At 49.1% G+C, this 13,114-nt stretch overlaps 1 protein-coding gene across 2 annotated transcripts in view; it reads left to right on the plus strand.

Moving 5' to 3' along the window:
- Positions 1 to 1,237: 1,237 nt before the first annotated feature.
- The window catches only part of RGS10 (regulator of G protein signaling 10), a 46,915-nt gene continuing 35,038 nt past the window's right edge, over positions 1,238 to 13,114 (plus strand). Inside the window, exons 1-3 of one of the 2 annotated variants that reach the window (XM_060286243.1) lie at positions 1,238 to 1,293; positions 2,177 to 2,275; positions 12,780 to 12,898. In XM_060286243.1, coding sequence (XP_060142226.1) covers positions 2,227 to 2,275; positions 12,780 to 12,898 — 168 coding nt within the window. In that variant the 5' untranslated portion in view covers positions 1,238 to 1,293; positions 2,177 to 2,226. Of the gene's footprint in view, positions 1,294 to 2,176; positions 2,276 to 12,221; positions 12,344 to 12,779; positions 12,899 to 13,114 lie in introns of those variants that run through there. The other variant, XM_060286244.2, reaches the window with a different exon arrangement.

Consider the following 13,114-nt stretch of genomic DNA (forward strand, 5'->3'; position numbering starts at 1 on the left):
GGAACTGTGAGGCTCTATACTCCTATACATGGTCTTCTGCACAGCACATGTTGAAAACTGGCTTTTGGATCTTCAGACACTTGAAACAGGTATTTATAGCAATTTCATAAAGACAGTCTTTTCATGCCCCGAAACAGATTTTAAACTGTGAACATTAAATCATGGGTCTTTATTTTTGTACTCACTATCTGATGTGCTAACAGGACAGTAAAAGTGGTTTGAAGCTGTTCTATTTTCCTTTCGTTTCAGAAAGCTGACCCAGCTAAGTCTGGCCGCAGTCTTAGCTCAGGACAGATGCATAAGGACGTCCTAGGCCACAGCAGGTTTCTTTCCCGACACAGCAGGGGTGGACCTGGAAAGTGGCCTAACATTTAGCTGTGCCTAACTTTCACCCATTGTGCCAGTCTCCCTACTTCCTGCGTTAGAATTACTTGTAATTTGGTCTCTGGAGACGCTTTCTGGGGAGGTGCTGCACAAATTCCCTGGTTATTGTTACCTCATTTGTACGCAGGACTCTGTAGAGTTTGAAAGTCCTACTCTTAAAATGGCTGAACATGCTGCCTGGAGTTTAAGCATCACGGTTCAATCCCGTTATAACGGGAGAGGAAGCTGGCAGGAGGCCGGCGACAGGAGACGCTTTAAAAACCGAGCTTTTCAGCTCGATTCTAACTCTGCTCCTGGTCACAATAGCCTGCTTCCTCGAGTTGCAGCTGAAAACCCGCAGCAGAGGGGCAGGGTGCTTAGAAACACTCTGAGTAAAATACTTTGAGAGGGGAAGGAAAGGTAGGGAGAGAAATGAGAAACAACCACAGAAGGCCAGAGATGGGGGTGGGATTGGGGCTGAAGGGGTGGGTAGAGGGAGGGAGGAAAAATGAGCGGAATGGGAAGCTCAGAATAGAAGACACAAAAGAAAATGCCAACTAGTGAAAATACTGAGAAAGGATGGGTGGAGGGGGGACCGACGACTGGGGAACAGTTTAGAAAAATAGAAATTAGTACAGCTAAAAATAAAGACTAATTTAGAGACAAAGCCAGATACACAGGAGAAAAGTAGGACTCGCCAGAAAGACAATTACTCGTAAACCAAATCCTCAAGAAAATGGGGCTAACGATACCCCCTCTTGGGCTGTTTTGCAGAAGAAATGAGATAATAGATTCGAGTGGAGCTGGCGGCCCTAAGCAGGTGACTGGCGGCGGGAGAGGAGAAATCAGAAGTAGAGCGCAGTGCGGCCCGAGTGATTCCGAGCGTTGAGCGCAAAGGCCCCGCCGAAAGGTGTGCCACGTGTCCCGAAAGTTAGTGTCTCCGGCCAGCCGGTGTGCGGGGCAGAGGCACAGCTCCGCACTGGAACCTGAGGGGTTCCTACGGAATTCCCCCGAGGTCCGCCCTTGGAGCCTCAAGACCGGGGGCAGAAGGCGCCCAAATTTCGGCGCCCGCGCAGCGCGGCCCGGGAGAGGGCGCCCACCTGCTCCGGCTCGGCTCGCTCAGCCCGCGGACACCGCGGCCCGGGTCCTGGCGATGCCCCGCTGGCTTTCGCGGCCGTGGGAAGGCCCAGCGCCCACGGAGTCGCGGGACGGGCAAGCCCGGGCGCGCAGGGATCCAGGAACCCGAGGGCAAGGAGGTGAAGGCCGTGGGCCGCACCTGGGTTTTTCAGAACCACGAGGCCTCAGCTTTCCGGTCTCTGAACCAGGAGGTGACCCTCGCCGGCCGCCCGGCAAAAGCGCGCTGAGCCACGAAGCGCAGTGCGCTGAAGGCGCCGCGTGTTTCCCAGGGCTGCAGGGAGAGGGCGGGAGGCAGGGATGGACGCTGGAGCTGGGGGCAGGGTAGGGCGGGGCTCGGGCAGCTTCTCTGGAGAACCCCGCCGGGCGGCGAAGGGTCCCCGGGACCCGCGAACCACCTGGGCAGGGTTCCTAAGTCCCTGGCGGCGCGGACTACTTCCGAGAGAGTGCGCTCCGTCCTGGGATCTGGGCCGGGTCCCGGCGTTTGGGTGTCACCCGGGTGCGCCCTGCCCGCCCAGGCACCCCGGGGCGGGACCGCAGGGCCCCCTCCTGGGCGGGCCGGTAGGGCGCACGGAGCGCGCCACGCGGCGTCTGGCCGGGAGGAGGGCGGCAGGGTGGGGGCCGCACGCTCCGGGGCGGTGCTGAGCGGGCTCCTCCTCCTCGCCTTCCTCCGGCTCAGCCGCCGCGCTGCCCAGCGGATCCTCCTTCCTCCCTGGGTTGCCCGCGGCTATGTTTAACCGCGCCGTGAGTCGGCTGAGCAGGAAGCGGCCGCCGTCAGGTAAGCTCCCTGGACCCCGCGTGCTGGGGATTGGGGCGCCCGCAGGGGCTGCGATGAACCGCCCGGGCAGGCGCTGCCCTCCCAGGGCATCCTTACTAGGCTCGGGCGCGGCTCTGCGATGCCGCACGGAGGGGAGCCCCGGCCGAACGCGCCACTTCTCCCTGCTCCGTCCAGCGCCCCTGCGGTCCCAGCCGCGGCGGGAGCGCAGAACCCCGAGAGGCGCGCTGGGGAGGAAGTTTGTCTGAAAGGAGGAACAACAGCAGTTTTCTTTTTAGTGATGGTCTGGGAGAAAAAGGAGATCCAAAACACCTCCAAACTTTGGAGGTAGTATGGGCTCTAGATTCCGAAAGCAGAACGTCGCGCGAGTTCCCTCCCTTCGGGAGTCCTCTGCCTCCGCTGCGGGCGTTGGTGCGAATGATGCCCACGCGGCGCCAGGAAAGGCACGCCTGGACCCCAGGCATCCAACAGCGCTGTCAAGGCCTGTTCTGCGCCGAGGAGCCGAACTATGGGGCAGAGAAGGAGGGTGAATAAATACCAGGTGAAGGGCGCATCTGCAGTTAGCGCCAGGGAAGAGCCGACAAAGGATACAGTTTGGCTGTCACTCTGGACCAGCCACAATTTGGAACGATTTGATAGGACAAAGAACCCGTGGTGAAGATGAAACCATGCCCTTGATTCCAACCATCTTACCCTTTTTGCTCCTAATAGCTAAGCCCCTTTTGAGCGCTAATTGTGGGCCTGGGTCTGTGTTCACTCTGTTTTGTGAATTCTCTTTTCACCTTTAGGGCAACCCATTGAGATAGGCATTGTTCTCCCCACTTTACGGAGAAGGGAACTGAAGCCAGGAGCTATTAGGTAACGTGCTCCAAGTCACACTTAGGTGATGGAGAATCTTTCAAACCCAGCTCGGCCTGACTCTGGAGTTCAGAGGCTTTTCTGCCGCCTCCCGCCCCGAGACGCTTCTGCTAGTACCAAGAGTCTGTACGTGTTGGCCCGTATCTTTTTTTCACCTGATGTATTTTATGAGGGACACTGTGGTGAAGAGGATGGACTGAAAGTAGGTTGGCTGGGTCCAAATCCCACCTCCACCACTACTAGCTGTGGAGCCTCTCCGTGTAGATAAGGATCCGCAAAATGAGAATAAGATACCTTTCTTTAAACGCTAAATCGAAGGTGGTTTCTCATCCATCAGATTTTGCAAATTATTGCATTTACCATTTAGGACAACTCTAATAAAGTAGGACTTCATAGAGTTATAAATTGCTTATATCAGAGTTAGTGTCAGTGGTCATGTAAACCTTTCTGTGCTACCTGTGGGTCAAAGGATTCCCCTGTGGGCGTTCATTTTAGCCATTCCTTATTGTTAGATATTCACAGGCCTACGGAGTGGTGGTCAGAGCCTGGACTCTGAAGTTAAACTCCTGGTTCCCACCGTGACTCTATCATTCAGCTACCTGGGGCAAGTTACTTTACCTCCGAGCCAATTGCTAAATTATGGGGAAATTTGGAAGCTGGTTGCTAAACCGTAGGTAGCTTGAAATTGGCTACCGGTGGCCATTTACACCTTGGAAATCAGCAGATGCTAAAAATCAAGCTTTTTTGTTTTTGTTTTTCCCTGGGAGAGCTGGTTTACCAGCACACCTCTGCGTCCGTTTTCGCCTCAGTAAAGTGGGTTCAATAGAGCTGTGGAATCAAATACATGAAAGCATATATATGAAGTCCCTAGTACAGTGCATGGCGTTACTGAGTAATAATGGTTAGCTCTTATCTTTTCCGCCTTTTCCTATTATAAATAGAGCTGCTTTGAACATCCCTGCACAGTTCGCTTTTGGGTTGAAGTCTTCCAAATAGAACACACGAATTTTGGGACATACATGGTTTTGGGGTGCTGTTGCATGTGGGCAGGTTGTACCCCAGAAAGACTGGTGGCAGTTTTAGGGACACCAGTGGAGTGTACCTCTTTCAGGGTAACACATTTTAAGTCTGATGAAATGTGGTTAGGTCACTGATAGAAAGATCAGTAGCTAAAAATCATGGATTGGTATTAAATGCCAGACTTCCAAGAGCCCGATTTCTTTATGACTTTTAGGTTTAATGTCTACCCCCTGATGGGAAAGGACAAATGAGCCCCTGCCAGTTTGGTCATCACCACCCAGCAGTGAGAAAGGGGGAATGTGGGCCCCGAGGCAAAGGCACTGGGAAGCCAGCCAAGTGATCCATGGGACCCTGGACTGATTTTTGTGTGTGTTTTTTTGGTGATTTTGAATTATTTTTCTTAAAGTGGCTCTCCAGATTGTGTAAGTTTCTGGCCCCACAAAACCCGGATCCATCCCTGCTGGACCCTGATTTGAGCCTGGCTGCAGTCCTGCCTCCCAGCTCCTTTTACTCCAAACCTTTCTTGCTTTTCTGCAAAATCTTATTGGAGACAATGTCTTTAAACTGAAGTTTGGTGCTCCCAACGCTTAATTCCAAGTTTCAAAGTGCGATTCAAAGGGCAAATATTCTCCTTCCTGGGCTTTCTCAAAGTGTGTTCACGAACCACAAGGGGGTGGGAGTGGAGGTGGGCTCGACAAAATGCAGCTTTCCAGGCCCCCCCAGACCCCGCCCCGTCCCGGATTCAGTCCTGCGGACCCGAGGTGGGAGGGAGAGTTGGCTGCATTTTTGACAGTTGATTCTTACGCCACTTAAGTGTGAGGACCCCGCCAAGGATTCTGTGCACCCACCCTGCCCCCCACAGCGACTTGCACTGTTGATGGTACATGGGATGCTCTTCGCTTGAAAAGCAAAGCCAGAGCCACGGCCTTCCACCGCCCCCTGCGAGCAGAACACGGGCTGAACCGCCAGGGGAATTCCCCGCTCCCCCGCCCAGAGCCTGTTATACATTATCCCATTAAACCTCTGGGACCAGTTTCAGATTTATGGCAGGGCTTAAGTTTTTATTTAAAGATGACAGTTGACATACAATTTAATGGCCGGCTTGGCTGCTGGGGGAAATTTTCCCTGCCGAACATCACTGAGCCGGGCCTTCAGATTCAGGGAGAACGAAGCGGGCACAGAGAGGCGGGGCTGAGCGAGGGGCGTGGTTTATACACGTGTGGCGACCTGAACACCACCGCGGGCAGCTCGCGGACTGGTGGGTGCCGGGCGCTCGGGGTGCTTTACTTGCCTTCACAGACTGTATGATGTATGAACTGATGTCTCCTTTACTCACTGTTAGAAACTGTGGAAACCAGGCAGGTGCCTGGCTGGGCCATTTCCTAGGGCTTTCTGGGTGAACTGAGTCATTTCCCTCCCTGGGGTTGAGTAATCCCCTCGGCCCCCTGCCGCTGGGCTCTGGGAACTTGCTGTTTAAATTGTACTAAATTTACGCTCACCAGTTTCTTCTGCTTCCCCCAGATAGCTCTCCACGGCAGCAGCCCCGGGGGTGGCAGCGGGGGCCCAGGCAGGCGACAGAAGCAGCTCCTTGATAAGAGCTGTCAGGAGGCGCACACTGGAGCCAAACAGTCCCTTGCAGACTTCCGGGGACCAATTTCCCTTCCCAGTAGGTTCCCATCTCTCGAGGGCCCCGCCGAGTGCCTGTGGGTCGGCTCTGCTGTCCCCGCTCTGTGGTGGGCTCAGGGACCCCTCATCTGACTTGCCTTCTCGCCCAGTCCCCCCACTGCCCGCCCCGCCCTTGGGTGGCTGGACATTCCCACCTCTGTCCTGTGTCCTCTCCCAAAGCTCCAGGAGACCCGCTCTTCCAGGCCTCCTGCCTCCCTCTCTGCACCTGAAATGCAGCCTGCCCATCTTGTCTCTCCCCGGACAGCTGCAGAGGCCGCCCATTTCAGAAGGGACAGACCAGGGGACTCAGATCTCTGACCGAGCCCAGAGCTGCCTGCGTGACCTCACACAGTATCCAGTGTGTCATCTTGCTTGTGTGTATTTAGAGAGTGAGTGTGGAGTGGTGGGCTTTTCTCTTTCCTTCCTCGCCTCCCTGCTTCTCTGCTCCACTTCCTTCCTTCTTTCTTTTCTTTCTTTCTTTCTCCAGTTGGGACATTAAAAAGCAACAATACCATCATCAACTGTCTTTATCATCCCACAAATGAAGGATGTTTCAACACCCCAAATAGTAGGAGAGATATAATCTCACGTAAAGAACTTGTCCTGATACACAAGAATCTTCCACAGGCTGTTGCTTCTAGGGGAGAGGCTCTGGGTCGCTGAAGGACAGGGGCGATAGGAAGACCTGTCCCACTGTGCTCCCTTGTGTAGCTCTTGTCTTTTGTACCCTGTAAATAAATGTAATTACCTACTTAAAAAAGACAACCCAACACTGTCCCACTCGATCAGCACAGCTCACTTGGTAAATATTTCCTTCTGCTTATTCTCATTCTTTCATGGACCAGTGAAGAAAACTTCATGGCAGTGTGTGGCATTGCAGCCAGATGCCATCTGGGAATGCCTGGCTTCATCTTCTCAATTATTTTTAATTTCCCTGAGAAAATGGACCTGCCTTTTATTTCTTGCGTCTTTCCCTGCCCTTCCCTTAACAGCCTCTGCAGCCAGACAGCCTAGGGTTGAGTCCCAGCTCATCAACTTCCTGGCTTTCCCCTTTGGAGCAAGTGATTTAACCTTGTTGTACCTCAGTTACCTCGTCTGTAAAATGGGCCACCGATGGACCCAACCTCCAAGGGCTGTGAGGTTGAGATGGGATGTAGTCAGTGTTCAGTAAATGCCATCTCTTTTTACAACCGTCATCCTCCTCTCTGTTTTGTCCCCCGCTCAACCTGACAATCTATCAGAAAACAGCTATCACTATAAATCTATACAAGAGTGCCCTGCACTGCAGACCCTGAGGAAGACACAGCTCTTACTCTCAAGAAATACACAGTCTACCCTACTGACACCGGAGAGAAAAAGTTACTTATTTTCCCTGAGGTGGGGGCCAGGGGAGAGCAAGGGCACATTTCCGCGTAAGTCAGGTCCCAGAGGAAGCATGGGGGCTTCTGGAAAGTGAGAAGAAATACGGACAGGGTCTTCACTTTCACCTCCAGAATTGGGCTTCTGGGTAGTTTTTATTTTTTCTGGGCCTTTGCCTAGAAAGTGAGGATTCTAGGGAAGCTACAGATGACAGTCTGGCGTCCTTATTTCCTTCCCTCTGGTAGGAAGTGGAAACTGGGGCCATCTGTTGTTTAGTCCACTCAGAAGAGGATGTTGAGGTTTGCTTTTCCTCTGGATCCAAAAGGGTGCTCTGGAGCCCCACAGCCCCCGTCTGTCTCGCACAAAGCGTCTCTGAGAAGACAGCAGAGTTTTGGGCTGCGGGGACCTCCCCAGGCAGACCCCAGAGCATGGCACGTAAGGAAGGCTCCCCACCCCTTTGGCTATCAGATATGCCCTCAGCTCACCCATCGCTGGGTGCTGGCGGGCAGGGTAGAGGTAGGGGTGTGTGTGGTGCAGATGCAGATGCACAGGGGGCCTCTGGAGGGCTCGGCTGAGCAACTTGACTTTTTCTGAGGCCTCAGACCTCGTGGGAAAACTGCCATGAGGCCGTTTCTGAGCCCAGCTGACCTCTCCAGCCTGTTGGCCTGCTCTGGTCTTTGATGCTTGCTATCAGTATGATTATTTCAAAACGATTTTATTTTTATTTTCTGCTAATGGCAGTTCATGCAAACCTCCCTACCAAGGGAATTGCATGCCTGAACGCTCATTATTCTCAGAAGCTAGATACTGGAGCTGATAAACACTTAAGTAATATTTAGATAGAGGGTTTCCATGACCCAGTTTCTCTGGAGCCTTACATGGATCACCAGTTGTGAAAACGGATTCTCTGCTTCTAAGTGGGATGACTTTTTTAAAAAATGTGATGTTTGATGTGATATAGGTGATATGAGGTTTCAAATCAGTTTTGTGGGGTATGTACTTTCCCTGATTATTTTAAAGGAGTATGGTGTGTGTGTGTGGTACCAAACCACATTAGAATTTAGGGTTAACATTTCTGCCTTTTCCTGGGCTTGAAGGTTTAGTTTGTTTTCTTTAATGTGCTGTGCGTTTGGGGGGTGCCTTTGACAAACCCTCTGAGGATGTAAGTTGACTCTGCTGTTGAGGAAGCTGGATATTGAAAGTTTACTAAAATCTTTGACTTGGGGAAATTGTCTAGGCAGGACCATTAGCCAGACCTTCCTGAAGACTAATAGCAGGAATTTGTTCTGATGAATGTTAGAGATGCCTTCTGAGTATGGATTTCCAAGGAATTACTGTCTGGAGAAGGTCTCTGTTAGATATGACATCATGGCATCTATAAATAATGCATCACACAATGTGCTGCAAGCAGTCAGCCTCAGCCCTCTGTACCTGGATGCTGTGCCGGCTTTGAAATAACAGCTTTTACCACACAGAACAATGTAAACGTACATGGAAAGCGTCTGCCCGTTGTGTTTATGTGCTGGATGATTCTGGCCCAGTCATAGGTGGGTTTTTGTCTGCAAGGAATTGGACTCTTCGTTTTTGCAGTCTTCTCACACATAAGTGTTATCATTCTTGTCAAGGCCATCATGTTCTGGCTTCTGTGAATGTGAAGATCAGCAGATATCAAAACTAACAATGGCAGCCCATTGACCTGGGCTCTGGAGGCAGGACTACCTGGGCTTGGACCGTGACTCCCCGTTTCTAGCTGGGTGCCCCTTGCGAGTTACTGTGCCTCCGTTTCCTCATCTGTGAAGTGAGGATACTACTAAGCACATCTGAGGGTCGTTGTGAGAACAGAATGATTTAACCCATGGAAAAAGCTTGGAATAGTACCCAGCACATTGTGAATGATTCGTAAGTGTTAATGGTTATTATTAGCCAATGACAGATTCATCTGAAGATGAGTATATTGAAACGTAAGTATCGTGCCTGCAAAAATCTGAAGCTCTAAAATGCTTTGAAGGGCCCAGGAGGTAAAAAAAATTATTTTTTTCATTGCAGAAATATTTTACAGATGATCTAAACGACAACAACAAATGAGCAGGGCTGGACAAAATGGGAACAAACAAATGTCATCACCACCTGCTCCTTACTAGCTTGAGTGATCTTAAAGCTGCTAGAAAGATAGGTTTAACTCTTTTTCCAGCTGTGCATTCCCAACCTACTTTCTTGTGTAATCCATGTAAAATGGAAACTTTTATCAATGAAAAAGGAAAGAAGAGTGTTGGACCTTTGTGTTTCCAAGTGCCAGGAACTGGGAAGGAGTTGGGAAGCTGGGAACTCTTGTTTTTGCTTTATTCTTAAGCTCAGAAGTAAACTTGCTTGCTGTGAAGAAAGGTTATTTCTTTCTCCTATACATCATTGGACTGATTGTAACATTTAAAGTGAACCAAGTTGTCTTAGGAAGCCCTTACTTACATGCATCGGAAAATAGGGCAAGTCTACTTGTACCGACGAGGATCCTGAGAAATGGAAATGCCTCAGGTTAGGGGGCAGTCTCTTAGGGCATTGCCAAATGGAGTGGACCTCTGCCAGTCTCATTGGAGGTTGGGGATAATGACTTGGAAAGGAGAGACATCATTAAGTGAATGGAGTTTGCAAATGTTGCTCTAACTAGAGATATCTATCTATATTGATACCAATCAAGAAGGATTAAAAAAAAAAGGCGTAGCCAAAGGCCTTAATCAAAATGAAAAGACAATCAGGAAGTCTTGGCAAAATTCAAGTCAGTATTTCTGGAAAAGTGAAAACACATGGCAGTAGAGTTTGAGTAGAAGATTCCTATAGTAAAAGGAATGCTAGGGCAGAAGGTGAGCAGAAGGGCAAGAAGAAATTTCTCTTTATCCATGGCACCAAAGCCGAAACTAATAACCATGGCTATGGAGATACCTTCTGTGTCTTGGTATATGCTTTCTGGGCCAGCTCTGAAAATTCTTTGCCTCTGTAACATTGTCAGCCATAGACGTATTTCATGATATCGATGGAAGGGAAATGGTAGCCTAGGAGGGAACTGAAAGGAAAGGCCACCCATCTGCAAACTCCTGTGTTCTGAGGCACCCTGGGGTTCCATAGAGGTGGTCCTGGTGGGGACAATTGCCTGCATATTTAAGTCCCAGTACTGGTTCCATCCAGCAGTTCCTTAGCTGGGTCACCTTACCCTCTGGACCTTTATTTCTCAGTCTGTTAAATAAGGAGACTAGATCAGATGAGTGGGTTTTGAGTTGTAAAACTTTTTGTTCACACGAAAGCCAGCACAGAAACCTAATATGCAAAATGACTAGAGTATGAAATAAAAGAGGGGAGTGAGGGAGCAATTGTCTCACCGTGGGGATGGCTATCTTATCTCTCAGTTAACCAGAAGACCTAGTTAACCAGAGCACTCTATTGGCTAAATGGGAATCCACCAAGTGTATTTATTTGCAAGACAGTGAGGCCGTGAAAACCCAAATGTGGTTTGGTTTATTACTGAAAAGAACGTCAAGAGTTTTGGAATCACTACAGGCCAAGGTTGAAAAGTTATAGCCAAAGCAGTTGTTCTGCAATGGCGAGAGAAATTTCTGGCTACCTACGATTTTTCCGGAACAGCGAACTTGTGTCTCTAATTTATTTCCTTAAGAGAAGATCTGCTAGGGGAGTGGAGTAAACTGTCAAACTGTATTCTCTGGGTAGAGAACAGGGAGTAAATCTGTGAAATGCTTGGCAGAATGAACCCTGTTGCAGAAATTTCTTACGATAATGATCTTTTAATTTGATTTATACTTCATTGGGAAGAAATGCAGTGTTCAGAAGCTTGCCGTTTTAACATTTGCAAAGAGAGCAGGGAACTAATTTAATCTCCACGAACTGAAGATTCACTTTAGAGAAGTGTCAGGTCCATTTGTGATGTTTGAGTGAGTTTGCCTCTCGAGTAAAGGAATGGATTTGTCCCAAACAACTCTCTTATGTGCTCCATCACCATATTGCTTCTGCTTTATTTAGCCTAAATCAGCCAATCAATGTATAGAACCCAGGTAGTTTTCCCAGATGCTAGGAGACCGAGTCTCAGCTGCTTGAGAAATTAATATGTTTGTTGACCTCCAATAGAATACAGTAGATCACAGAAGCTGCGTTACTTCCATGTTCAACATATTCTGATACAACTTTCCTCCAAAAACATTTGAAACCATATGACCACCTAGCTACTTGCAGCAATTAATATTCATAAGACTTTTAAAATTCAACCTTTTAAAATGATTGTTTGGCTGATTTCTTAATTTAAAGTTTATTTTCTCCCAGATTCAAACTTTTCTTTAGAGAAACATGTCTCTACTTTGAAAAAAAAAGAAAGCAGTGGAGAAAAGAAGTATTAGCTATAAAAATAGTTCACTTGATAAATCATTATTTTAAGGAAGCAGAGAGAAGAACTAATATTTTTTGAGGGTACACTGTGAGCATCGAGGTGCCTGATGTGTTTCCTCCTTTAATCCTTCTGATAACCCCAAGAGATAGGGGGATTATCTTCATCTTACACAGAGTTTTGCCCATGTTCACATAGTTCGAATTGACAAAACTGGCTTTGGAACCTGGGCCCATCCGAAGTGACATTCCATGGATTTTCCCTTGACTCCAGGAAGGGGCCAAATTCTGTAGATGAGGTGTGTTTGTGTTGTTACTTCCTCCTTCAGGCAAGTGGCCAGAGTGTGTTAGTTGGAGGTCCCGTCCCCTTTCCTTTAGTCAAGAGGCTCTTTTTAGAGGTAAGAGTAAGAGAGTGCAGCAGATGTGCAGGTGCAAAGTCACTGATTCATTTAGCCTATGCCCTTCGTAACAGCGTCCCGCCGAGACATATTGGAGCCTGAGAGGCACAAGGAAAAATCAGTTATAATGATCCTGTCTTTATTTAAATTTTTGGTATTTTGCTCATTTTGGAATTTTTTGCATTAATTTTGATTTTTCAGAATATTGCATGAAAACCTCATTTACCTGATGCCTGAGTTTTTTGGGCACCCCCTTAAATTTTGCACCTCTGGCCAGTGCCTCCCTTTCCCCACCCTAGTCCCGGCCCTGGTACACACTTTAATCTATGTGCCAGGCAATGAGCTACCTGCTGGAGATAGAAGATCAAGATGCAGAGGAGCTTTCAGACTGGTGAGTGCCGGTTGTGCAGTCACAACACAGCAGGATAATTATAAGACTGTGCACAGAATGTAATGGGGGAAGAGTTGCTGTTGAGTCAAGGTCCCTGGCAGGAGGGCTTGAGGGAGACTTGAAGGCTGCCTGTGGGTCAGCCAGTGGACACGTGGGTGGGGGAAGGATATATGGGGAGTGTTGGGAAATGACAAGTCCCTTCTTAACTCGGAGCCACAGTTTTCCGCATCTGTAAAATGGAGGGAATAGCAGCATGCCCTTCATAAGTTTGTTGTCAGGACTAGAATGAATTCACTGTGTCAAGCACGGAGAGCAGATTCTGGCATATAACTTACTATTACATCTTAGCCATAATGGTGATGGTGATGATCATAATGCCCGTTATAAGATGACAGTATCTTTGGGCCACATACACAGTCTAAACTTTGCTTTGCAGACATCCACGACAGTGATGGGAGTTCCAGCAGCAGCCACCAGAACCCCAAGAGCGCAGACAAATGGGCGGCTTCTCTGGAGAATCTGCTTGAAGACCCGGAAGGCGTGAAAAGATTTAGGGTTTGACTTTTTTCGTTGTTCACCGGGCTCGACGCACATACAAAGAAGTTTAGAAGCCTGTGGGTGGAGCACAGGCCAGGTTTTAACACTGTCTGGCCCAACTTGAGAAGCAGAACTTCTCACCTGTCATGACCAAGATGGAAATGCTTTCCTGGGCAGTCGTGGACCAGCACGGAGGGGCGTGCACAGACTGTTTCTGTTTTTTTTTTTTTTAAT

This window comes from Globicephala melas, chromosome 16 (genome assembly GCF_963455315.2).
Source record: "Globicephala melas chromosome 16, mGloMel1.2, whole genome shotgun sequence".
Taxonomy (NCBI): domain Eukaryota; kingdom Metazoa; phylum Chordata; class Mammalia; order Artiodactyla; family Delphinidae; genus Globicephala; species Globicephala melas.